This window comes from Gobius niger (genome assembly GCF_951799975.1).
Source record: "Gobius niger genome assembly, chromosome: 1".
Taxonomy (NCBI): domain Eukaryota; kingdom Metazoa; phylum Chordata; class Actinopteri; order Gobiiformes; family Gobiidae; genus Gobius; species Gobius niger.
This window is the reverse complement of record NC_136852.1, coordinates 176,569-200,743: the sequence shown is the minus strand read 5'-3', so window position 1 is coordinate 200,743 and position 24,175 is coordinate 176,569. Positions and strand designations below refer to the sequence as shown.

General features: G+C 47.3%; 1 protein-coding gene across 1 annotated transcript; it reads left to right on the top strand.

Moving 5' to 3' along the window:
- Positions 1-2,530: 2,530 nt before the first annotated feature.
- abcg1 (ATP-binding cassette, sub-family G (WHITE), member 1) lies at positions 2,531-22,964 on the top strand (the record flags this gene model as incomplete). The annotated part of the gene is made up of 7 exons (XM_079561278.1): positions 2,531-2,671; positions 2,864-2,962; positions 3,079-3,247; positions 13,596-13,696; positions 14,129-14,287; positions 17,937-18,055; positions 22,736-22,964. The coding sequence occupies 7 exons, from the start codon at positions 2,531-2,533 to the stop codon at positions 22,962-22,964; spliced, it is 1,017 nt and encodes a 338-aa protein (XP_079417404.1).
- Positions 22,965-24,175: the final 1,211 nt, after the last annotated feature.

Sequence of the window (24,175 nt, the reverse complement as noted above, 5' to 3'; positions counted from 1 at the left end):
CCTAAACATCACTAAACATCACCTAAACATCACTAAACATCACTAAACATCACCTAAACATCACTAAACATCACCTAAACATCACTAAACATCACTAAACATCACCTAAACATCACTAAACATCACCTAAACATCACTAACATCACTAAACATCACTAAACATCACTAAACATCACTAAACATCACTAAACATCACTAACATCACCTAAACATCACTAAACATCTCCTAAACTTCACTAAACATCACCTAAACATCACCTAAACATCACTAAACATCACCTAACATCACTAAACATCACCTAAACATCACTAAACATCACTAAACATCACTAAACATCACTAAACATCACTAAACATCACTAAACATCACTAAACATCACTAAACATCACAAAACATCACAAAACATCACTAAACATCACCTAAACATCACCTAAACATCACTAAACATCACTAAACATCACTAAACATCACCTAAACATCACTAAACATCACCTAAAACATCACTAAACATCACCTAAACATCACTAAACATCACTAAACATCACCTAAACATCATCTAAACATCACCTAAACATCACTAAACATCACTAAACATCACTAAACATCACCTAAACATCACCTAAACATCACTAAACATCACTAAACATCACCTAAACATCACCTAAACATCACCTAAACATCACTAAACATCACTAAACATCACCTAAACATCACCTAAACATCACTAAACATCACTAAACATCACCTAAACATCACCTAAACATCACCTAAACATCATCTAAACATCACCTAAACATCACCTAAACATCATCTAAACATCACCTAAACATCACCTAAACATCATCTAAACATCACTAAACATCACCTAAACATCACTAAACATCATCTAAACATCACCTAAACATCACTAAACATCACTAAACATCACTAAACATCACTAAACATCATCTAAACATCACTAAACATCACTAAACATCACTAAACATCACCTAAACATCATCTAAACATCACCTAAACATCATCTAAACATCACCTAAACATCACTAAACATCACTAAACATCACTAAACATCACTAAACATCACCTAAACATCACCTAAACATCACTAAACATCACTAAACATCACTAAACATCACTAAACATCACTAAACATCACTAAACATCAGCTAAACATCACTAAACATCATCTAAACATCACTGAAACATCACTAAACATCACCTAAACATCACTAAACATCACTAAACATCACCTAAACATCACTAAACATCACCTAAACATCACCTAAACATCACCTAAACATCACTAAACATCACTAAACATCACTAAACATCAGCTAAACATCACTAAACATCATCTAAACATCACTAAACATCACTAAACATCACCTAAACATCACCTAAACATCACAAAACATCACTAAACATCACCTAAACATCACCTAAACATCACCTAAACATCACCTAAACATCACTAAACATCACCTAAACATCACTAAACATCACTAAACATCACTAAACATCACTAAACATCACCTAAACATCACCTAAACATCACTAAACATCACCTAAACATCACTAAACATCACCTAAACATCACTAAACATCACTAAACATCACCTAAACATCACTAAACATCACTAAACATCACTAAACATCACTAAACATCACTAAACATCACCTAAACATCACTAAACATCACTAAACATCACTAAACATCACTAAACATCACTAAACATCACCTAAACATCACTAAACATCACTAAACATCACTAAACATCACTAAACATCACCTAAACATCACCTAAACATCACTAAACATCACCTAAACATCACCTAAACATCACCTAAACAACACTAAACATCACTAAACATCACTAAACATCACATCACCTAAACATCACTAAACATCACTAAACATCACTAAACATCACATCACCTAAACATCACTAAACATCACATCACCTAAACATCACTAAACATCACTAAACATCACTAAACATCACATCACCTAAACATCACCTAAACATCACTAAACATCACTAAACATCACCTAAACATCACCTAAACATCACCTAAACATCACTAAACATCACTAAACATCACCTAAACATCACCTAAACATCACTAAACATCACCTAAACATCACTAAACATCACTAAACATCACTAAACATCACTAAACATCACTAAACATCACTAAACATCACTAAACATCACTAAACATCACTAAACATCACCTAAACATCACTAAACATCACTAAACATCACCTAAACATCACTAAACATCACCTAAACATCACCTGGACTATATAGGGCGGCCTATTTAGTGACTGAGGGCTCAGGGACGAGGGTGGACATTCGGACACAGCCTGGGACTTGTTTAGACTTAGTTCCAGTTTGGGTAAAAGTGTCTTTCTGACCTAAAGAGCTATGAAGAAGCTTCTGTGACTAGAAGTCCTCAACTTTACCTAAACCCAGTCCAGTCGATGATTTAAATCCTTTCTGCGATTATCATGTGATCATTGCAGTGATGGAGGTGGCATCTGGAGAACACGGCGATCAGAGCAGTCGTCTGGTCCGGGCGGCTCAGGACTCGGACCCTGAACCCGACCTTCTCCCCGACTTCAACGGAGACGGGCTTCACTCGCTGCTATGGCAACAGGCCACGGAGGTACGTAACCGCGGCAACAGGACCCAGACACCGGCCAGGACCTCCTTAAGTCCTCCCTGAGTCCGTCCTGAGGAAAGTAAAATGGGGCTGAAGGAGTTTGTTCCTTGTTTGTTTGTTTATTTGTTTGTTTATTTGTTTGTTTATTTGTTTGTTTATTTGTTTGTTTATGTGTTTGTTTGTTGTTTTCTTCAGGAGTGCTCCTCTGAAGGCTGCCACAGTTTCTCCGCGAGCTGCATGACTCAGTTTGTGATTCTCTTCAAGCGAACGTTCCTCAACATCCTGCGAGACTCGGTGAGCACAGCGCCCCCTGTGGCCACGGCGCCCCCTGTGGCCACAGCACCCCCTGTGGCCACGGCGCCCCCTGTGGCCACGGCCTGACACTTTCACTGCTCTCATTTTGAACCCAGGTCCTCACCCACCTGCGGGTGCTCTCCCACCTGGGCATCGGGGTGCTCATCGGGCTGCTGTACTGGGGCATCGGGAATGAGGCCAAGAAGGTTCTGAGTAACTCCGGGTTCCTCTTCTTCTCCATGCTCTTCCTGATGTTCGCCGCGCTCATGCCCACCGTGCTCACCTGTAGGTACTGGAGGGTATGGATGTGATGTTCCTCTGACGCTGAGGGTATGAATGTGATGTTCCTCTGAGGGTTTGAATGTGATGTTCCTCTGGTGCTGAGGGTTTGAATGTGATGTTCCTCTGGTGCTGAGGGTTTGAATGTGATGTTCCTCTGGTGCTGAGGGTTTGAATGTGATGTTCCTCTGGTGTTGAGGGTATGAATGTGATGTTCCTCTGGTGCTGAGGGTATGAATGTGATGTTCCTCTGGTGCTGAGGGTTTGAATGTGATGTTCCTCTGGTGCTGAGGGTTTGAATGTGATGTTCCTCTGGTGTTGAGGGTATGAATGTGATGTTCCTCTGGTGCTGAGGGTATGAATGTGATGTTCCTCTGACGCTGAGGGTATGAATGTGATGTTCCTCTGGTGTTGAGGGTATGAATGTGATGTTCCTCTGGTGTTGAGGGTATGAATGTGATGTTCCTCTGGGGCTGAGGGTATGAATGTGATGTTCCTCTGAGGGTATGAATGTGATGTTCCTCTGACGCTGAGGGTATGAATGTGATGTTCCTCTGAGGGTTTGAATGTGATGTTCCTCTGGGGCTGAGGGTATGAATGTGATGTTCCTCTGAGGGTATGAATGTGATGTTCCTCTGAGGGTTTGAATGTGATGTTCCTCTGGGGCTGAGGGTATGAATGTGATGTTCCTCTGAGGGTATGAATGTGATGTTCCTCTGAGGGTTTGAATGTGATGTTCCTCTGGGGCTGAGGGTATGAATGTGATGTTCCTCTGAGGGTTTGAATGTGATGTTCCTCTGGTGTTGAGGGTATGAATGTGATGTTCCTCTGGTGCTGAGGGTTTGAATGTGATGTTCCTCTGACGCTGAGGGTATGAATGTGATGTTCCTCTGAGGGTTTGAATGTGATGTTCCTCTGGGGCTGAGGGTTTGAATGTGATGTTCCTCTGAGGGTATGAATGTGATGTTCCTCTGGTGTTGAGGGTGTGAATGTGATGTTCCTCTGAGGGTTTGAATGTGATGTTCCTCTGGTGTTGAGGGTGTGAATGTGATGTTCCTCTGGGGCTGAGGGTTTGAATGTGATGTTCCTCTGAGGGTATGAATGTGATGTTCCTCTGGTGCTGAGGGTGTGAATGTGATGTTCCTCTGGTGCTGAGGGTTTGAATGTGATGTTCCTCTGAGGGTATGAATGTGATGTTCCTCTGACGCTGAGGGTATGAATGTGATGTTCCTCTGACGCTGAGGGTATGAATGTGATGTTCCTCTGACGCTGAGGGTATGAATGTGATGTTCCTCTGACGCTGAGGGTATGAATGTGATGTTCCTCTGAGGGTTTGAATGTGATGTTCCTCTGAGGGTTTGAATGTGATGTTCCTCTGGTGCTGAGGGTTTGAATGTGATGTTCCTCTGACGCTGAGGGTATGAATGTGATGTTCCTCTGAGGGTTTGAATGTGATGTTCCTCTGGTGCTGAGGGTATGAATGTGATGTTCCTCTGAGGGTTTGAATGTGATGTTCCTCTGGTGCTGAGGGTATGAATGTGATGTTCCTCTGAGGGTTTGAATGTGATGTTCCTCTGAGGGTATGAATGTGATGTTCCTCTGACGCTGAGGGTATGAATGTGATGTTCCTCTGACGCTGAGGGTATGAATGTGATGTTCCTCTGACGCTGAGGGTGTGAATGTGATGTTCCTCTGGTGCTGAGGGTATGAATGTGATGTTCCTCTGAGGGTCTGGATGTGATGTTCCTCTGAGGGTCTGGATGTGATGTTCCTCTGGGGCTGAGGGTTTGAATGTGATGTTCCTCTGAGGGTCTGGATGTGATGTTCCTCTGGTGCTGAGGGTATGAATGTGATGTTCCTCTGGTGTTGAGGGTATGAATGTGATGTTCCTCTGACGCTGAGGGTATGAATGTGATGTTCCTCTGGTGTTGAGGGTTTGAATGTGATGTTCCTCTGACGCTGAGGGTATGAATGTGATGTTCCTCTGGTGCTGAGGGTATGAATGTGATGTTCCTCTGAGGGTTTGAATGTGATGTTCCTCTGAGGGTATGAATGTGATGTTCCTCTGAGGGTTTGAATGTGATGTTCCTCTGGTGCTGAGGGTTTGAATGTGATGTTCCTCTGAGGGTCTGGATGTGATGTTCCTCTGGTGCTGAGGGTATGAATGTGATGTTCCTCTGGTGTTGAGGGTATGAATGTGATGTTCCTCTGACGCTGAGGGTATGAATGTGATGTTCCTCTGGTGTTGAGGGTTTGAATGTGATGTTCCTCTGACGCTGAGGGTATGAATGTGATGTTCCTCTGGTGCTGAGGGTATGAATGTGATGTTCCTCTGAGGGTTTGAATGTGATGTTCCTCTGGTGCTGAGGGTTTGAATGTGATGTTCCTCTGAGGCTGAGGGTATGAATGTGATGTTCCTCTGACGCTGAGGGTGTGAATGTGATGTTCCTCTGGTGCTGAGGGTATGAATGTGATGTTCCTCTGGTGTTGAGGGTTTGAATGTGATGTTCCTCTGGTGTTGAGGGTTTGAATGTGATGTTCCTCTGACGCTGAGGGTATGAATGTGATGTTCCTCTGAGGGTATGAATGTGATGTTCCTCTGAGGGTATGAATGTGATGTTTCTCTGAGGGTTTGAATGTGATGTTCCTCTGGTGTTGAGGGTATGAATGTGATGTTCCTCTGGTGTTGAGGGTATGAATGTGATGTTCCTCTGGTGTTGAGGGTATGAATGTGATGTTCCTCTGAGGGTTTGAATGTGATGTTCCTCTGGTGTTGAGGGTATGAATGTGATGTTCCTCTGAGGGTTTGAATGTGATGTTCCTCTGGTGTTGAGGGTATGAATGTGATGTTCCTCTGGTGCTGAGGGTTTGAATGTGATGTTCCTCTGGTGTTGAGGGTTTGAATGTGATGTTCCTCTGGTGTTGAGGGTATGAATGTGATGTTCCTCTGGTGCTGAGGGTTTGAATGTGATGTTCCTCTGGTGTTGAGGGTATGAATGTGATGTTCCTCTGAGGGTTTGAATGTGATGTTCCTCTGGTGCTGAGGGTTTGAATGTGATGTTCCTCTGGTGCTGAGGGTATGAATGTGATGTTCCTCTGAGGGTATGAATGTGATGTTCCTCTGAGGGTATGAATGTGATGTTCCTCTGGTGCTGAGGGTATGAATGTGATGTTCCTCTGGTGCTGAGGGTATGAATGTGATGTTCCTCTGAGGGTATGAATGTGATGTTCCTCTGAGGGTATGAATGTGATGTTCCTCTGGTGCTGAGGGTATGAATGTGATGTTCCTCTGAGGGTATGAATGTGATGTTCCTCTGAGGGTATGAATGTGATGTTCCTCTGAGGGTATGAATGTGATGTTCCTCTGAGGGTTTGAATGTGATGTTCCTCTGAGGGTTTGAATGTGATGTTCCTCTGACGCTGAGGGTTTGAATGTGATGTTCCTCTGAGGGTATGAATGTGATGTTCCTCTGGTGTTGAGGGTATGAATGTGATGTTCCTCTGGTGTTGAGGGTTTGAATGTGATGTTCCTCTGGTGTTGAGGGTATGAATGTGATGTTCCTCTGGTGCTGAGGGTTTGAATGTGATGTTCCTCTGACGCTGAGGGTTTGAATGTGATGTTCCTCTGACGCTGAGGGTTTGAATGTGATGTTCCTCTGGTGCTGAGGGTATGAATGTGATGTTCCTCTGGTGCTGAGGGTTTGAATGTGATGTTCCTCTGGTGTTGAGGGTTTGAATGTGATGTTCCTCTGATGTTGAGGGTTTGAATGTGATGTTCCTCTGGTGCTGAGGGTATGAATGTGATGTTCCTCTGACGCTGAGGGTATGAATGTGATGTTCCTCTGGTGTTGAGGGTATGAATGTGATGTTCCTCTGAGGCTGAGGGTATGAATGTGATGTTCCTCTGACGCTGAGGGTGTGAATGTGATGTTCCTCTGGGGCTGAGGGTTTGAATGTGATGTTCCTCTGGTGTTGAGGGTTTGAATGTGATGTTCCTCTGGTGCTGAGGGTATGAATGTGATGTTCCTCTGACGCTGAGGGTTTGAATGTGATGTTCCTCTGGTGTTGAGGGTATGAATGTGATGTTCCTCTGACGCTGAGGGTGTGAATGTGATGTTTCTCTGAGGGTGTGAATGTGATGTTCCTCTGGTGCTGAGGGTATGAATGTGATGTTTCTCTGAGGGTGTGAATGTGATGTTCCTCTGACGCTGAGGGTGTGAATGTGATGTTTCTCTGAGGGTATGAATGTGATGTTCCTCTGGTGCTGAGGGTATGAATGTGATGTTCCTCTGGTGCTGAGGGTATGAATGTGATGTTCCTCTGACGCTGAGGGTGTGAATGTGATGTTCCTCTGGGGCTGAGGGTGTGAATGTGATGTTCCTCTGGGGCTGAGGGTATGAATGTGATGTTCCTCTGAGGGTATGAATGTGATGTTCCTCTGACGCTGAGGGTATGAATGTGATGTTCCTCTGGGGCTGAGGGTGTGAATGTGATGTTCCTCTGGGGCTGAGGGTATGAATGTGATGTTCCTCTGAGGGTATGAATGTGATGTTCCTCTGGTGCTGAGGGTATGAATGTGATGTTCCTCTGACGCTGAGGGTATGAATGTGATGTTCCTCTGGGGCTGAGGGTGTGAATGTGATGTTCCTCTGGGGCTGAGGGTATGAATGTGATGTTCCTCTGAGGGTGTGAATGTGATGTTCCTCTGGGGCTGAGGGTATGAATGTGATGTTCCTCTGACGCTGAGGGTATGAATGTGATGTTCCTCTGACGCTGAGGGTATGAATGTGATGTTCCTCAGAGGGTTTGAATGTGATGTTCCTCTGAGGGTATGAATGTGATGTTCCTCTGGTGTTGAGGGTATGAATGTGATGTTCCTCTGGTGTTGAGGGTGTGAATGTGATGTTCCTCTGGTGCTGAGGGTATGAATGTGATGTTCCTCTGGTGTTGAGGGTGTGAATGTGATGTTCCTCTGGTGTTGAGGGTGTGAATGTGATGTTCCTCTGGTGCTGAAGGTGTGAATGTGATGTTCCTCTGGTGTTGAGGGTATGAATGTGATGTTCCTCTGACGCTGAGGGTGTGAATGTGATGTTCCTCTGGTGCTGAGGGTTTGAATGTGATGTTCCTCTGAGGGTATGAATGTGATGTTCCTCTGGTACTGAGGGTATGAATGTGATGTTCCTCTGACGCTGAGGGTGTGAATGTGATGTTCCTCTGGTGCTGAAGGTGTGAATGTGATGTTCCTCTGGTGTTGAGGGTATGAATGTGATGTTCCTCTGACGCTGAGGGTGTGAATGTGATGTTCCTCTGGTGTTGAGGGTATGAATGTGATGTTCCTCTGGTGTTGAGGGTGTGAATGTGATGTTCCTCTGGTGCTGAGGGTATGAATGTGATGTTCCTCTGGTGTTGAGGGTGTGAATGTGATGTTCCTCTGGTGTTGAGGGTGTGAATGTGATGTTCCTCTGGTGCTGAAGGTGTGAATGTGATGTTCCTCTGGTGCTGAGGGTATGAATGTGATGTTCCTCTGACGCTGAGGGTATGAATGTGATGTTCCTCTGACGCTGAGGGTGTGAATGTGATGTTCCTCTGGTGCTGAGGGTTTGAATGTGATGTTCCTCTGAGGGTATGAATGTGATGTTCCTCTGGTACTGAGGGTATGAATGTGATGTTCCTCTGGTGTTGAGGGTATGAATGTGATGTTCCTCTGGTGTTGAGGGTGTGAATGTGATGTTCCTCTGAGGGTATGAATGTGATGTTCCTCTGGTGTTGAGGGTATGAATGTGATGTTCCTCTGACGCTGAGGGTGTGAATGTGATGTTCCTCTGGTGTTGAGGGTTTGAATGTGATGTTCCTCTGAGGGTATGAATGTGATGTTCCTCTGAGGGTTTGAATGTGATGTTCCTCTGGTGCTGAGGGTATGAATGTGATGTTCCTCTGAGGGTTTGAATGTGATGTTCCTCTGAGGGTATGAATGTGATGTTCCTCTGAGGGTATGAATGTGATGTTTCTCTGAGGGTTTGAATGTGATGTTCCTCTGAGGGTATGAATGTGATGTTTCTCTGAGGGTATGAATGTGATGTTCCTCTGACGCTGAGGGTATGAATGTGATGTTCCTCTGAGGGTATGAATGTGATGTTTCTCTGAGGGTTTGAATGTGATGTTCCTCTGAGGGTTTGAATGTGATGTTCCTCTGAGGGTATGAATGTGATGTTCCTCTGAGGGTATGAATGTGATGTTTCTCTGAGGGTTTGAATGTGATGTTCCTCTGAGGGTATGAATGTGATGTTCCTCTGACGCTGAGGGTATGAATGTGATGTTCCTCTGAGGGTATGAATGTGATGTTTCTCTGAGGGTTTGAATGTGATGTTCCTCTGAGGGTTTGAATGTGATGTTCCTCTGAGGGTATGAATGTGATGTTCCTCTGACGCTGAGGGTATGAATGTGATGTTCCTCTGAGGGTATGAATGTGATGTTCCTCTGACGCTGAGGGTATGAATGTGATGTTCCTCTGAGGGTATGAATGTGATGTTTCTCTGAGGGTTTGAATGTGATGTTCCTCTGAGGGTTTGAATGTGATGTTCCTCTGGTGTTGAGGGTATGAATGTGATGTTCCTCTGGTGTTGAGGGTTTGAATGTGATGTTCCTCTGACGCTGAGGGTATGAATGTGATGTTCCTCTGAGGGTTTGAATGTGATGTTCCTCTGAGGGTATGAATGTGATGTTCCTCTGAGGGTATGAATGTGATGTTCCTCTGGTGTTGAGGGTATGAATGTGATGTTCCTCTGAGGGTTTGAATGTGATGTTCCTCTGAGGGTATGAATGTGATGTTCCTCTGAGGGTATGAATGTGATGTTCCTCTGAGGGTATGAATGTGATGTTTCTCTGAGGGTTTGAATGTGATGTTCCTCTGGTGTTGAGGGTTTGAATGTGATGTTCCTCTGAGGGTATGAATGTGATGTTCCTCTGAGGGTATGAATGTGATGTTCCTCTGAGGGTTTGAATGTGATGTTCCTCTGACGCTGAGGGTATGAATGTGATGTTCCTCTGGTGTTGAGGGTTTGAATGTGATGTTCCTCTGACGCTGAGGGTTTGAATGTGATGTTCCTCTGAGGGTATGAATGTGATGTTCCTCTGAGGGTATGAATGTGATGTTCCTCTGAGGGTATGAATGTGATGTTCCTCTGAGGGTATGAATGTGATGTTTCTCTGAGGGTTTGAATGTGATGTTCCTCTGGTGTTGAGGGTATGAATGTGATGTTCCTCTGAGGGTTTGAATGTGATGTTCCTCTGACGCTGAGGGTATGAATGTGATGTTCCTCTGGTGTTGAGGGTATGAATGTGATGTTCCTCTGGTGCTGAGGGTTTGAATGTGATGTTCCTCTGGTGTTGAGGGTTTGAATGTGATGTTCCTCTGGTGCTGAGGGTTTGAATGTGATGTTCCTCTGGTGTTGAGGGTATGAATGTGATGTTCCTCTGGTGCTGAGGGTTTGAATGTGATGTTCCTCTGGTGTTGAGGGTATGAATGTGATGTTCCTCTGAGGGTTTGAATGTGATGTTCCTCTGGTGCTGAGGGTTTGAATGTGATGTTCCTCTGACGCTGAGGGTATGAATGTGATGTTCCTCTGAGGGTATGAATGTGATGTTTCTCTGAGGGTTTGAATGTGATGTTCCTCTGGTGTTGAGGGTATGAATGTGATGTTCCTCTGGTGTTGAGGGTTTGAATGTGATGTTCCTCTGGTGTTGAGGGTATGAATGTGATGTTCCTCTGAGGGTATGAATGTGATGTTCCTCTGACGCTGAGGGTTTGAATGTGATGTTCCTCTGGTGTTGAGGGTATGAATGTGATGTTCCTCTGAGGGTATGAATGTGATGTTCCTCTGGTGTTGAGGGTGTGAATGTGATGTTCCTCTGAGGGTTTGAATGTGATGTTCCTCTGAGGGTTTGAATGTGATGTTCCTCTGGTGCTGAGGGTTTGAATGTGATGTTCCTCTGAGGGTATGGATGTGATGTTCCTCTGACGCTGAGGGTTTGAATGTGATGTTCCTCTGGTGTTGAGGGTATGAATGTGATGTTCCTCTGGTGTTGAGGGTGTGAATGTGATGTTCCTCTGGTGCTGAGGGTATGAATGTGATGTTCCTCTGGTGCTGAGGGTATGAATGTGATGTTCCTCTGGTGTTGAGGGTATGAATGTGATGTTCCTCTGGTGCTGAGGGTATGAATGTGATGTTCCTCTGGTGCTGAGGGTTTGAATGTGATGTTCCTCTGGTGCTGAGGGTATGAATGTGATGTTCCTCTGGTGCTGAGGGTATGAATGTGATGTTCCTCTGGTGCTGAGGGTTTGAATGTGATGTTCCTCTGGTGCTGAGGGTATGAATGTGATGTTCCTCTGGTGCTGAGGGTATGAATGTGATGTTCCTCTGAGGGTTTGAATGTGATGTTCCTCTGGTGCTGAGGGTTTGAATGTGATGTTCCTCTGAGGGTTTGAATGTGATGTTCCTCTGAGGGTTTGAATGTGATGTTCCTCTGACGCTGAGGGTTTGAATGTGATGTTCCTCTGAGGGTATGAATGTGATGTTCCTCTGAGGGTTTGAATGTGATGTTCCTCTGAGGGTTTGAATGTGATGTTCCTCTGAGGGTTTGAATGTGATGTTCCTCTGAGGGTTTGAATGTGATGTTCCTCTGACGCTGAGGGTATGAATGTGATGTTCCTCTGACGCTGAGGGTATGAATGTGATGTTCCTCTGAGGGTATGAATGTGATGTTCCTCTGAGGGTATGAATGTGATGTTCCTCTGACGCTGAGGGTTTGAATGTGATGTTCCTCTGGTGTTGAGGGTATGAATGTGATGTTCCTCTGAGGGTATGAATGTGATGTTCCTCTGGTGTTGAGGGTGTGAATGTGATGTTCCTCTGAGGGTTTGAATGTGATGTTCCTCTGGTGTTGAGGGTATGAATGTGATGTTCCTCTGGTGCTGAGGGTATGAATGTGATGTTCCTCTGGTGCTGAGGGTATGAATGTGATGTTCCTCTGAGGGTTTGAATGTGATGTTCCTCTGAGGGTTTGAATGTGATGTTCCTCTGGTGCTGAGGGTTTGAATGTGATGTTCCTCTGAGGGTATGGATGTGATGTTCCTCTGAGGGTTTGAATGTGATGTTCCTCTGGTGCTGAGGGTTTGAATGTGATGTTCCTCTGGTGCTGAGGGTATGAATGTGATGTTCCTCTGAGGGTTTGAATGTGATGTTCCTCTGAGGGTTTGAATGTGATGTTCCTCTGGTGCTGAGGGTTTGAATGTGATGTTCCTCTGAGGGTATGGATGTGATGTTCCTCTGACGCTGAGGGTTTGAATGTGATGTTCCTCTGGTGTTGAGGGTATGAATGTGATGTTCCTCTGGTGTTGAGGGTGTGAATGTGATGTTCCTCTGGTGCTGAGGGTATGAATGTGATGTTCCTCTGGTGCTGAGGGTATGAATGTGATGTTCCTCTGGTGTTGAGGGTATGAATGTGATGTTCCTCTGTTGCTGAGGGTATGAATGTGATGTTCCTCTGGTGCTGAGGGTTTGAATGTGATGTTCCTCTGGTGCTGAGGGTATGAATGTGATGTTCCTCTGGTGCTGAGGGTATGAATGTGATGTTCCTCTGGTGCTGAGGGTTTGAATGTGATGTTCCTCTGGTGCTGAGGGTATGAATGTGATGTTCCTCTGGTGCTGAGGGTATGAATGTGATGTTCCTCTGAGGGTTTGAATGTGATGTTCCTCTGGTGCTGAGGGTTTGAATGTGATGTTCCTCTGGTGCTGAGGGTATGAATGTGATGTTCCTCTGAGGGTTTGAATGTGATGTTCCTCTGGTGCTGAGGGTTTGAATGTGATGTTCCTCTGGTGCTGAGGGTTTGAATGTGATGTTCCTCTGGGGCTGAGGGTTTGAATGTGATGTTCCTCTGAGGGTTTGAATGTGATGTTCCTCTGGTGTTGAGGGTATGAATGTGATGTTCCTCTGGTGCTGAGGGTATGAATGTGATGTTCCTCTGAGGGTTTGAATGTGATGTTCCTCTGGTGCTGAGGGTTTGAATGTGATGTTCCTCTGAGGGTTTGAATGTGATGTTCCTCTGAGGGTTTGAATGTGATGTTCCTCTGACGCTGAGGGTTTGAATGTGATGTTCCTCTGAGGGTTTGAATGTGATGTTCCTCTGAGGGTTTGAATGTGATGTTCCTCTGAGGGTTTGAATGTGATGTTCCTCTGAGGGTTTGAATGTGATGTTCCTCTGACGCTGAGGGTATGAATGTGATGTTCCTCTGACGCTGAGGGTTTGAATGTGATGTTCCTCTGACGCTGAGGGTTTGAATGTGATGTTCCTCAGTTCCTCTGGAGATGGGCGTGTTCCTTAGGGAGCACCTGAACTACTGGTACAGCCTGAAGGCGTATTACCTCGCCAAGACCACGGCCGACCTCCCCTTCCAGGTACTGCAGTACTTCATGTATCTGTGTACTGTAGGTAGTATTCCTACTGTTTTACTGCAGTATTTGAAGTACAGTCCCTTTTTAATCAAATTAAAGTTTCTAATATTTGGATCTCAACAAGGTCCAAGTGGAACTTCAACAAACGAAAGTGAGAAAAATCATCTAAACCTGAACGTCACAAACTCAAGTCATGACAGAGTGAAACCTCTGGTCCTAAATGTTTGATCAGCTGAAAACAAAAACTATTTCAGTTTATTTGTTTTCATTAAAAGCTTCACTCAAATGTTTTGTCTCACTCCCTTTTCTTCTTGTTGCAGATTAAAGTTCTATTAAAACCTTGTTAAGATCCAACCATTTATTGAGCTGATCTTAAGCTTTGGATCAGGACTGTACTTTAAATACTGCAGTATTTGAGGTTTGTGTGTACTGTAGGTAGTATTCCCGCTGCTGTACTGCAGTATCGTGTACTGGATGACGTCTCAGCCGCCGGACGCCGCACGGTTCTTCCTCTTCACCGCATTCGGAGTTTTAACGTCACTCGTCGCTCAGAGCCTGGGTCTGCTGATCGGAGCCGCCTCCACCTCACTACAGGTCACTACAGGTCACACTACGGGTCACTACAGGTCACACTACGGGTCACTACAGGTCACTACAGGTCACTACAGGTCACACTACAGGTCACTAGAGGTCACTACAGGTCACTACAGGTCACTACAGGTCACTAGAGGTCACACTGCAGGTCACTACAGGTCACTACAGGTCACTACAGGTCACTAGAGGTCACACTACAGGTCACTAGAGGTCACTACAGGTCACTACAGGTCACTACAGGTCACTACAGGTCACTAGAGGTCACACTACAGGTCACTAGAGGTCACACTACGGGTCACTACAGGTCACTACAGGTCACTACAGGTCACACTACAGGTCACTACAGGTCACTACAGGTCACACTACAGGTCACTAGAGGTCACTACAGGTCACTACAGGTCACACTACAGGTCACTAGAGGTCACTACAGGTCACTACAGGTCACTAGAGGTCACTACAGGTCACTACAGGTCACTACAGGTCACTACAGGTCACTAGAGGTCACACTACAGGTCACTAGAGGTCACACTACGGGTCACTACAGGTCACACTACAGGTCACTAGAGGTCACTACAGGTCACTACAGGTCACTACAGGTCACTACAGGTCACACTACAGGTCACTACAGGTCACTACAGGTCACTACAGGTCACACTACGGGTCACTACAGGTCACTACAGGTCACTACAGGTCACTAGAGGTCACACTACGGGTCACTACAGGTCACTACAGGTCACTACAGGTCACTACAGGTCACTACAGGTCACACTACAGGTCACTACAGGTCACACTACAGGTCACTACAGGTCACTACAGGTCACTACAGGTCACTACAGGTCACTACAGATCACTGCAGGTCACTACAGGTCACACTACAGGTCACTACAGGTCACTACAGGTCACTACAGGTCACTACAGGTCACTACAGGTCACTGCAGGTCACTACAGGTCACACTACAGGTCACTACAGGTCACTACAGGTCACTACAGGTCACTACAGGTCACTACAGGTCACTACAGATCACTGCAGGTCACTACAGGTCACACTACAGGTCACTACAGGTCACTACAGGTCACTACAGGTCACTACAGGTCACTACAGATCACTGCAGGTCACTACAGGTCACACTACAGGTCACTACAGGTCACTACAGGTCACTACAGGTCACTACAGATCACTGCAGGTCACTACAGGTCACACTACAGGTCACTACAGGTCACTACAGGTCACTACAGGTCACTACAGGTCACTACAGGTCACTACAGATCACTGCAGGTCACTACATGTCACACTACATGTCACACTACAGGTCACTACAGGTCACTACAGGTCACTACAGGTCACTACAGGTCACTGCAGGTCACTACAGGTCACTACAGGTCACTACAGGTCACTACAGGTCACTACAGGTCACTACTGGTCACTGCAGGTCACTACAGGTCACTACAGATCACTACAGGTCACTACAGGTCACTACAGGTCACTGCAGGTCACTACAGGTCACTACAGGTCACTACAGGTCACTACAGGTCACTACAGGTCACTACAGGTCACTACAGGTCACTACAGATCACTGCAGGTCACTACATGTCACACTACAGGTCACTACAGGTCACTACAGGTCACTACAGGTCACTACAGGTCACTACAGGTCACTGCAGGTCACTACAGGTCACTACAGGTCACTACAGATCACTACAGGTCACTACAGGTCACTGCAGGTCACACTACAGGTCACACTACGGGTCACTACAGGTCACTACAGGTCACTACAGGTCACTGCAGGTCACTACAGGTCACTACAGGTCACTACAGGTCACTACAGGTCACTGCAGGTCACACTACAGGTCACACTACGGGTCACTACAGGTCACTACAGGTCACTACAGGTCACTGCAGGTCACTACAGGTCACACTACAGGTCACTGCAGGTCACCACAGGTCACTGCAGGTCACTACAGGTCACTACAGGTCACACTACAGGTCACTACAGGTCACTACAGGTCACACTACAGGTCACACTACGGGTCACTACAGGTCACTACAGGTCACTACAGGTCACTACAGGTCACTAGAGGTCACACTACGGGTCACTACAGGTCACTACAGGTCACTAGAGGTCACACTACAGGTCACTACAGGTCACTACAGGTCACTACAGGTCACTAGAGGTCACACTACGGGTCACTACAGGTCACTACAGGTCACTAGAGGTCACACTACGGGTCACTACAGGTCACTACAGGTCACTAGAGGTCACACTACGGGTCACTACAGGTCACTGCAGGTCACTGCAGGTCACACTACGGGTCACTACAGGTCACTACAGGTCACTAGAGGTCACACTACGGGTCACTACAGGTCACTGCAGGTCACACTACAGGTCACTAGAGGTCACACTACGGGTCACTACAGGTCACTACAGGTCACTAGAGGTCACACTACAGGTCACTACAGGTCACTGCAGGTCACACTACAGGTCACTACAGGTCACTAGAGGTCACACTACGGGTCACTACAGGTCACTGCAGGTCACTAGAGGTCACACTACGGGTCACTACAGGTCACTACAGGTCACTAGAGGTCACACTACGGGTCACTACAGGTCACTGCAGGTCACACTACAGGTCACTAGAGGTCACACTACGGGTCACTACAGGTCACTGCAGGGTCACTACAGGTCACACTACGGGTCACTACAGGTCACTAAAGGTCACTACAGGTCACACTACAGGTCACACTGCAGGTCATTACAGGTCACACTACAGGTCACTACAGGTCACTACAGGTCAAACTACAGGTCACTACAGGTCACTACAGGTCACTGCAGGTCACTATAGATCACTACAGGTCACTACAGGTCACACTACTGGTCACTGCAGGTCACTACAGGTCACTACAGGTCACTATAGATCACTACAGGTCACTACAGGTCACTGCAGGTCACTATAGATCACTACAGATCACTGCAGGTCACTACAGGTCACACTACAGGTCACTGCAGGTCACTACAGGTCACACTACAGGTCACTACAGGTCACTGCAGGTCACTGTAGATCACTACAGGTCACTACAGGTCACTACAGGTCACTACAGGTCACTACTGGTTACTACAGGTCACACTGCAGGTCATTACAGGTCACACTACAGGTCACTACAGGTCACTGCAGGTCACTACAGGTCACTACAGGTCACTACAGGTCACACTGCAGGTCACTACAGGTCACTACAGGTCACACTACAGGTCACTACAGGTCACTACTGGTCACTACAGGTCACACTGCAGGTCATTACAGGTCACACTACAGGTCACTACAGGTCACTGCAGGTCACTACAGGTCACTACTGGTCACTACAGGTCACTGCAGGTCACTACAGGTCACTACTGGTCACTACAGGTCACACTGCAGGTCACTACAGGTCACTACAGGTCATACTACAGGTCACTACAAATCATACTACAGGTCACTACAGGTCACTACAAGTCATACTACAGGTCACTACAGGTCATACTACAGGTCACTACAAGTCACACTACAGGTCACTGCAGGTCAGGGAACTTAACACAGTGCAATGTTAAAATACTGGCCGCCCATATATGGAGTGTTTCCTGTAGTTTAGTCCGACCTGAGTCTCTTCTCGCCGCAGGTGGCCACGTTCTGTGGTCCAGTGACCGCCATCCCCGTGCTGCTGTTCTCCGGGTTCTTCGTGAGCTTCGACACCATCCCCTGGTACCTGCAGTGGATGTCCTACTGCTCCTACGTCAGGTCAGAGTCTCCTACATCAGGTCAGAGTCTCCTACATCAGGTCAGAGTCTCCTACTGCTCCTACATCAGGTCAGAGTCTCCTACTGCTCCTTCATCAGGTCAGAGTCTCCTACATCAGGTCAGAGTCTCCTACTGCTCCTACGTCAGGTCAGTCTCCTACTGCTCCTACGTCAGGTCAGAGTCTCCTACATCAGGTCAGAGTCTCCTACTGCTCCTACATCAGGTCAGAGTCTCCTACTGCTCCTTCATCAGGTCAGAGTCTCCTACATCAGGTCAGAGTCTCCTACATCAGGTCAGAGTCTCCTACATCAGGTCAGAGTCTCCTACTGCTCCTACGTCAGGTCAGTCTCCTACTGCTCCTACGTCAGGTCAGAGTCTCCTACATCAGGTCAGAGTCTCCTACATCAGGTCAGAGTCTCCTACATCAGGTCAGAGTCTCCTACTGCTCCTACATCAGGTCAGAGTCTCCTACATCAGGTCAGAGTCTCCTACTGCTCCTTCATCAGGTCAGAGTCTCCTACATCAGGTCAGAGTCTCCTACTGCTCCTACGTCAGGTCAGTCTCCTACTGCTCCTACGTCAGGTCAGAGTCTCCTACATCAGGTCAGAGTCTCCTACATCAGGTCAGAGTCTCCTACATCAGGTCAGAGTCTCCTACTGCTCCTACATCAGGTCAGAGTCTCCTACTGCTCCTACGTCAGGTCAGTCTCCTACTGCTCCTTCATCAGGTCAGAGTCTCCTACATCAGGTCAGAGTCTCCTACATCAGGTCAGAGTCTCCTACATCAGGTCAGAGTCTCCTACATCAGGTCAGAGTCTCCTACTGCTCCTTCATCAGGTCAGAGTCTCCTACATCAGGTCAGAGTCTCCTACATCAGGTCAGAGTCTCCTACATCAGGTCAGAGTCTCCTACTGCTCCTACATCAGGTCAGAGTCTCCTACTGCTCCTACGTCAGGTCAGAGTCTCCTACTGCTCCTACATCAGGTCAGAGTCTCCTACATCAGGTCAGAGTCTCCTACTGCTCCTACATCAGGTCAGAGTCTCCTACATCAGGTCAGAGTCTCCTACTGCTCCTACGTCAGGTCAGTCTCCTACTGCTCCTACATCAGGTCAGAGTCTCCTACATCAGGTCAGAGTCTCCTACTGCTCCTTCATCAGGTCAGAGTCTCCTACTGCTCCTTCATCAGGTCAGAGTCTCCTACTGCTCCTACATCAGGTCAGAGTCTCCTACTGCTCCTTCATCAGGTCAGAGTCTCCTACATCAGGTCAGAGTCTCCTACTGCTCCTACATCAGGTCAGAGTCTCCTAATGCTCCTACGTCAGGTCAGAGTCTCCTAATGCTCCTACGTCAGGTCAGAGTCTCCTACATCAGGTCAGAGTCTCCTACATCAGGTCAGAGTCTCCTACTGCTCCTACATCAGGTCAGAGTCTCCTACTGCTCCTACATCAGGTCAGAGTCTCCTACATCAGGTCAGAGTCTCCTACTGCTCCTACATCAGGTCAGAGTCTCCTACTGCTCCTACATCAGGTCAGAGTCTCCTACATCAGGTCAGAGTCTCCTACTGCTCCTACATCAGGTCAGAGTCTCCTACTGCTCCTACGTCAGGTCAGAGTCTCCTACATCAGGTCAGAGTCTCCTACATCAGGTCAGAGTCTCCTACATCAGGTCAGAGTCTCCTACTGCTCCTACATCAGGTCAGAGTCTCCTACTGCTCCTACGTCAGGTCAGAGTCTCCTACTGCTCCTACATCAGGTCAGAGTCTCCTACATCAGGTCAGAGTCTCCTACTGCTCCTACATCAGGTCAGAGTCTCCTACATCAGGTCAGAGTCTCCTACATCAGGTCAGAGTCTCCTACTGCTCCTACATCAGGTCAGAGTCTCCTACATCAGGTCAGAGTCTCCTACATCAGGTCAGAGTCTCCTACTGCTCCTACATCAGGTCAGAGTCTCCTACATCAGGTCAGAGTCTCCTACTGCTCCTACATCAGGTCAGAGTCTCCTACTGCTCCTACATCAGGTCAGAGTCTCCTACTGCTCCTTCATCAGGTCAGAGTCTCCTACATCAGGTCAGAGTCTCCTACTGCTCCTACGTCAGGTCAGTCTCCTACTGCTCCTACGTCAGGTCAGAGTCTCCTACATCAGGTCAGAGTCTCCTACATCAGGTCAGAGTCTCCTACATCAGGTCAGAGTCTCCTACTGCTCCTACGTCAGGTCAGTCTCCTACTGCTCCTTCATCAGGTCAGAGTCTCCTACATCAGGTCAGAGTCTCCTACATCAGGTCAGAGTCTCCTACATCAGGTCAGAGTCTCCTACATCAGGTCAGAGTCTCCTACTGCTCCTACATCAGGTCAGAGTCTCCTACATCAGGTCAGAGTCTCCTACATCAGGTCAGAGTCTCCTACTGCTCCTACATCAGGTCAGAGTCTCCTACTGCTCCTACATCAGGTCAGAGTCTCCTACTGCTCCTTCATCAGGTCAGAGTCTCCTACATCAGGTCAGAGTCTCCTACTGCTCCTACGTCAGGTCAGTCTCCTACTGCTCCTACGTCAGGTCAGAGTCTCCTACATCAGGTCAGAGTCTCCTACATCAGGTCAGAGTCTCCTACATCAGGTCAGAGTCTCCTACTGCTCCTACGTCAGGTCAGTCTCCTACTGCTCCTTCATCAGGTCAGAGTCTCCTACATCAGGTCAGAGTCTCCTACATCAGGTCAGAGTCTCCTACATCAGGTCAGAGTCTCCTACATCAGGTCAGAGTCTCCTACTGCTCCTTCATCAGGTCAGAGTCTCCTACATCAGGTCAGAGTCTCCTACATCAGGTCAGAGTCTCCTACATCAGGTCAGAGTCTCCTACTGCTCCTTCATCAGGTCAGAGTCTCCTACTGCTCCTTCATCAGGTCAGAGTCTCCTACTGCTCCTTCATCAGGTCAGAGTCTCCTACTGCTCCTTCATCAGGTCAGAGTCTCCTACATCAGGTCAGAGTCTCCTACTGCTCCTTCATCAGGTCAGAGTCTCCTACTGCTCCTACGTCAGGTCAGAGTCTCCTAATGCTCCTACGTCAGGTCAGAGTCTCCTACATCAGGTCAGAGTCTCCTACATCAGGTCAGAGTCTCCTACTGCTCCTACATCAGGTCAGAGTCTCCTACATCAGGTCAGAGTCTCCTACTGCTCCTACATCAGGTCAGAGTCTCCTACTGCTCCTACGTCAGGTCAGAGTCTCCTACATCAGGTCAGAGTCTCCTACATCAGGTCAGAGTCTCCTACATCAGGTCAGAGTCTCCTACATCAGGTCAGAGTCTCCTACATCAGGTCAGAGTCTCCTACTGCTCCTACATCAGGTCAGAGTCTCCTACTGCTCCTACGTCAGGTCATCAAACCATTTGACCCATAGTTCTTACATACTGCAGTACTCTGACAGTATAGTACTTACATACTGCAGTACTCTGACAGTATAGTACTTACATACCGCAGTACTCTGACAGTATAGTACTTACATACCGCAGTACTCTGACAGTATAGTACTTACATACTGCAGTACTCTGACAGTATAGTACTTACATACTGCAGTACTCTGACAGTATAGTACTTACATACTGCAGTACTCTGACAGTATAGTACTTACATACTGCAGTACTCTGACAGTATAGTACTTACATACTGCAGTACTCTGACAGTATAGTACTTACATACCGCAGTACTCTGACAGTATAGTACTTACATACTGCAGTACTCTGACAGTATAGTACTTACATACTGCAGTACTCTGACAGTATAGTACTTACATACTGCAGTACTCTGACAGTATAGTACTTACATACTGCAGTACTCTTACAGTATAGTACTTACATACTGCAGTACTCTGACAGTATAGTACTTGCATACAGCAGTACTCTGACAGTATAGTACTTACATACTGCAGTACTCTGACAGTATAGTACTTACATACTGCAGTACTCTGACAGTATAGTACTCACATACTGCAGTACTCTGACAGTACTCTGACAGTATAGTACTTGCAGTACTGCAGTACTCTGACAGTATAGTACTCACATACTGCAGTACTCTGACAGTACTCTGACAGTATAGTACTTGCAGTACTGCAGTACTCTGACAGTATAGTACTCACATACTGCAGTACTCTGACAGTATAGTACTCACATACTGCAGTACTGCAGTACTCTGACAGTATAGTACTTACATACTGCAGTACTCTGACAGTATAGTACTCACATACTGCAGTACTCTGACAGTATAGTACTCACATACTGCAGTACTGCAGTACTCTGACAGTATAGTACTTACATACTGCAGTACTCTGACAGTATAGTACTCACATACTGCAGTACTCTGACAGTATAGTACTCACATACTGCAGTACTGCAGTACTCTGACAGTATAGTACTTACATACCGCAGTACTCTGACAGTATAGTACTTACATACCGCAGTACTCTGACAGTATAGTACTTACATACTGCAGTACTCTGACAGTATAGTACTCACATACTGCAGTACTGCAGTACTCTGACAGTATAGTACTTACATACCACAGTACTCTGACAGTATAGTACTTGCAGTACTGCAGTACTCTGACAGTATAGTACTCACATACTGCAGTACTCTGACAGTACTCTGACAGTATAGTACTCACATACTGCAGTACTCTGACAGTACTCTGTATGCAGGTACGGCTTCGAGGGCGTGATCTTGTCCATCTACGGTCTGGATCGCGCTGACCTTCACTGCGACGCCGGCGACACGTGTCACTTCCTGCGCTCGACCGCCATCTTGGAGGAGCTGGACATGGGCGGGGCCGAGCTGAGCAGCGACTTCCTGGTCCTCAGCGCCTTCTTCCTGTCACTGCGTGTGCTCGCCTACTTCGTACTGCGCTACAAGATCCACGCGCAGCGGTGACGCCCCTCCAGGCCACAGGGGGCGCTGCCATCGGAGCTGGATGACGCCCCTCCAGGCCACAGGGGGCGCTGCCATCTCAGCTGGATGACGCCCCTCCAGGCCAGAGGGGGCGCTGCCATCTCAGCTGGATGACGCCCCTCCAGGCCACAGGGGGCGCTGCCATCTCAGCTGGATGACGCCCCTCCAGGCCACAGCGGGCGCTGCCATCTCAGCTGGATGACGCCCCTCCAGGCCACAGGGGGCGCTGCCATCTCAGCTGGATGACGCCCCTCCAGGCCACAGGGGGCGCTGCCATCTCAGCTGGATGACGCCCCTCCAGGCCACAGGGGGCGCTGCCATCTCAGCTGGATGACGCCCCTCCAGGCCACAGGGGGCGCTGCCATCTCAGCTGGATGATGCCCCTCCAGGCCACAGGGGGCGCTGCCATCTCAGCTGGATGACGCTCCTCCAGGCCACAGGGGGCGCTGCCATCTCAGCTGGATGACGCCCCTCCAGGCCAGAGGGGGCGCTGCCATCTCAGCTGGATGACGCCCCTCCAGGCCAGAGGGGGCGCTGCCATCGGAGCTGGATGACGCCCCTCCAGGCCACAGCGGGCGCTGCCATCTCAGCTGGATGACGCCCCTCCAGGCCAGAGGGGGCGCTGCCATCTCAGCTGGATGACGCCCCTCCAGGCCACAGGGGGCGCTGCCATCTCAGCTGGATGACGCCCCTCCAGGCCAGAGGGGGCGCTGCCATCTCAGCTGGATGACGCCCCTCCAGGCCACAGGGGGCGCTGCCATCTCAGCTGGATGACGCTCCTCCAGGCCACAGGGGGCGCTGCCCTCGGAGCTGGACTCTGAGTGGCTGAAATAAGAATAAAGGATTTGTAAACTCTAAACTGACTCTGGGTTTGTCCTTTTCCCACAAATGTTCAAATGTGCTTTATTTTATTTCATTTATGTGTCTGTGATTCAGCTACAACAGCGCCCCCTGCTGACAAAGGAATATGGATCGCCTCAATATTGCTCCCACAGGTCAAGTCACATCTTTACGGAGCTTAATAGTACTACTACTATTACTAGTATACTTTATCTTAATTTTATACTTTAACTTAACTTTATACTTTAACTTAACTTTATACTTTAACTTAACTCTATACTTTATCTTAACTTTATACTATACTTTTATTACTTTAACTTAACTTTATACTTTAACTTAACTTTATACCATAA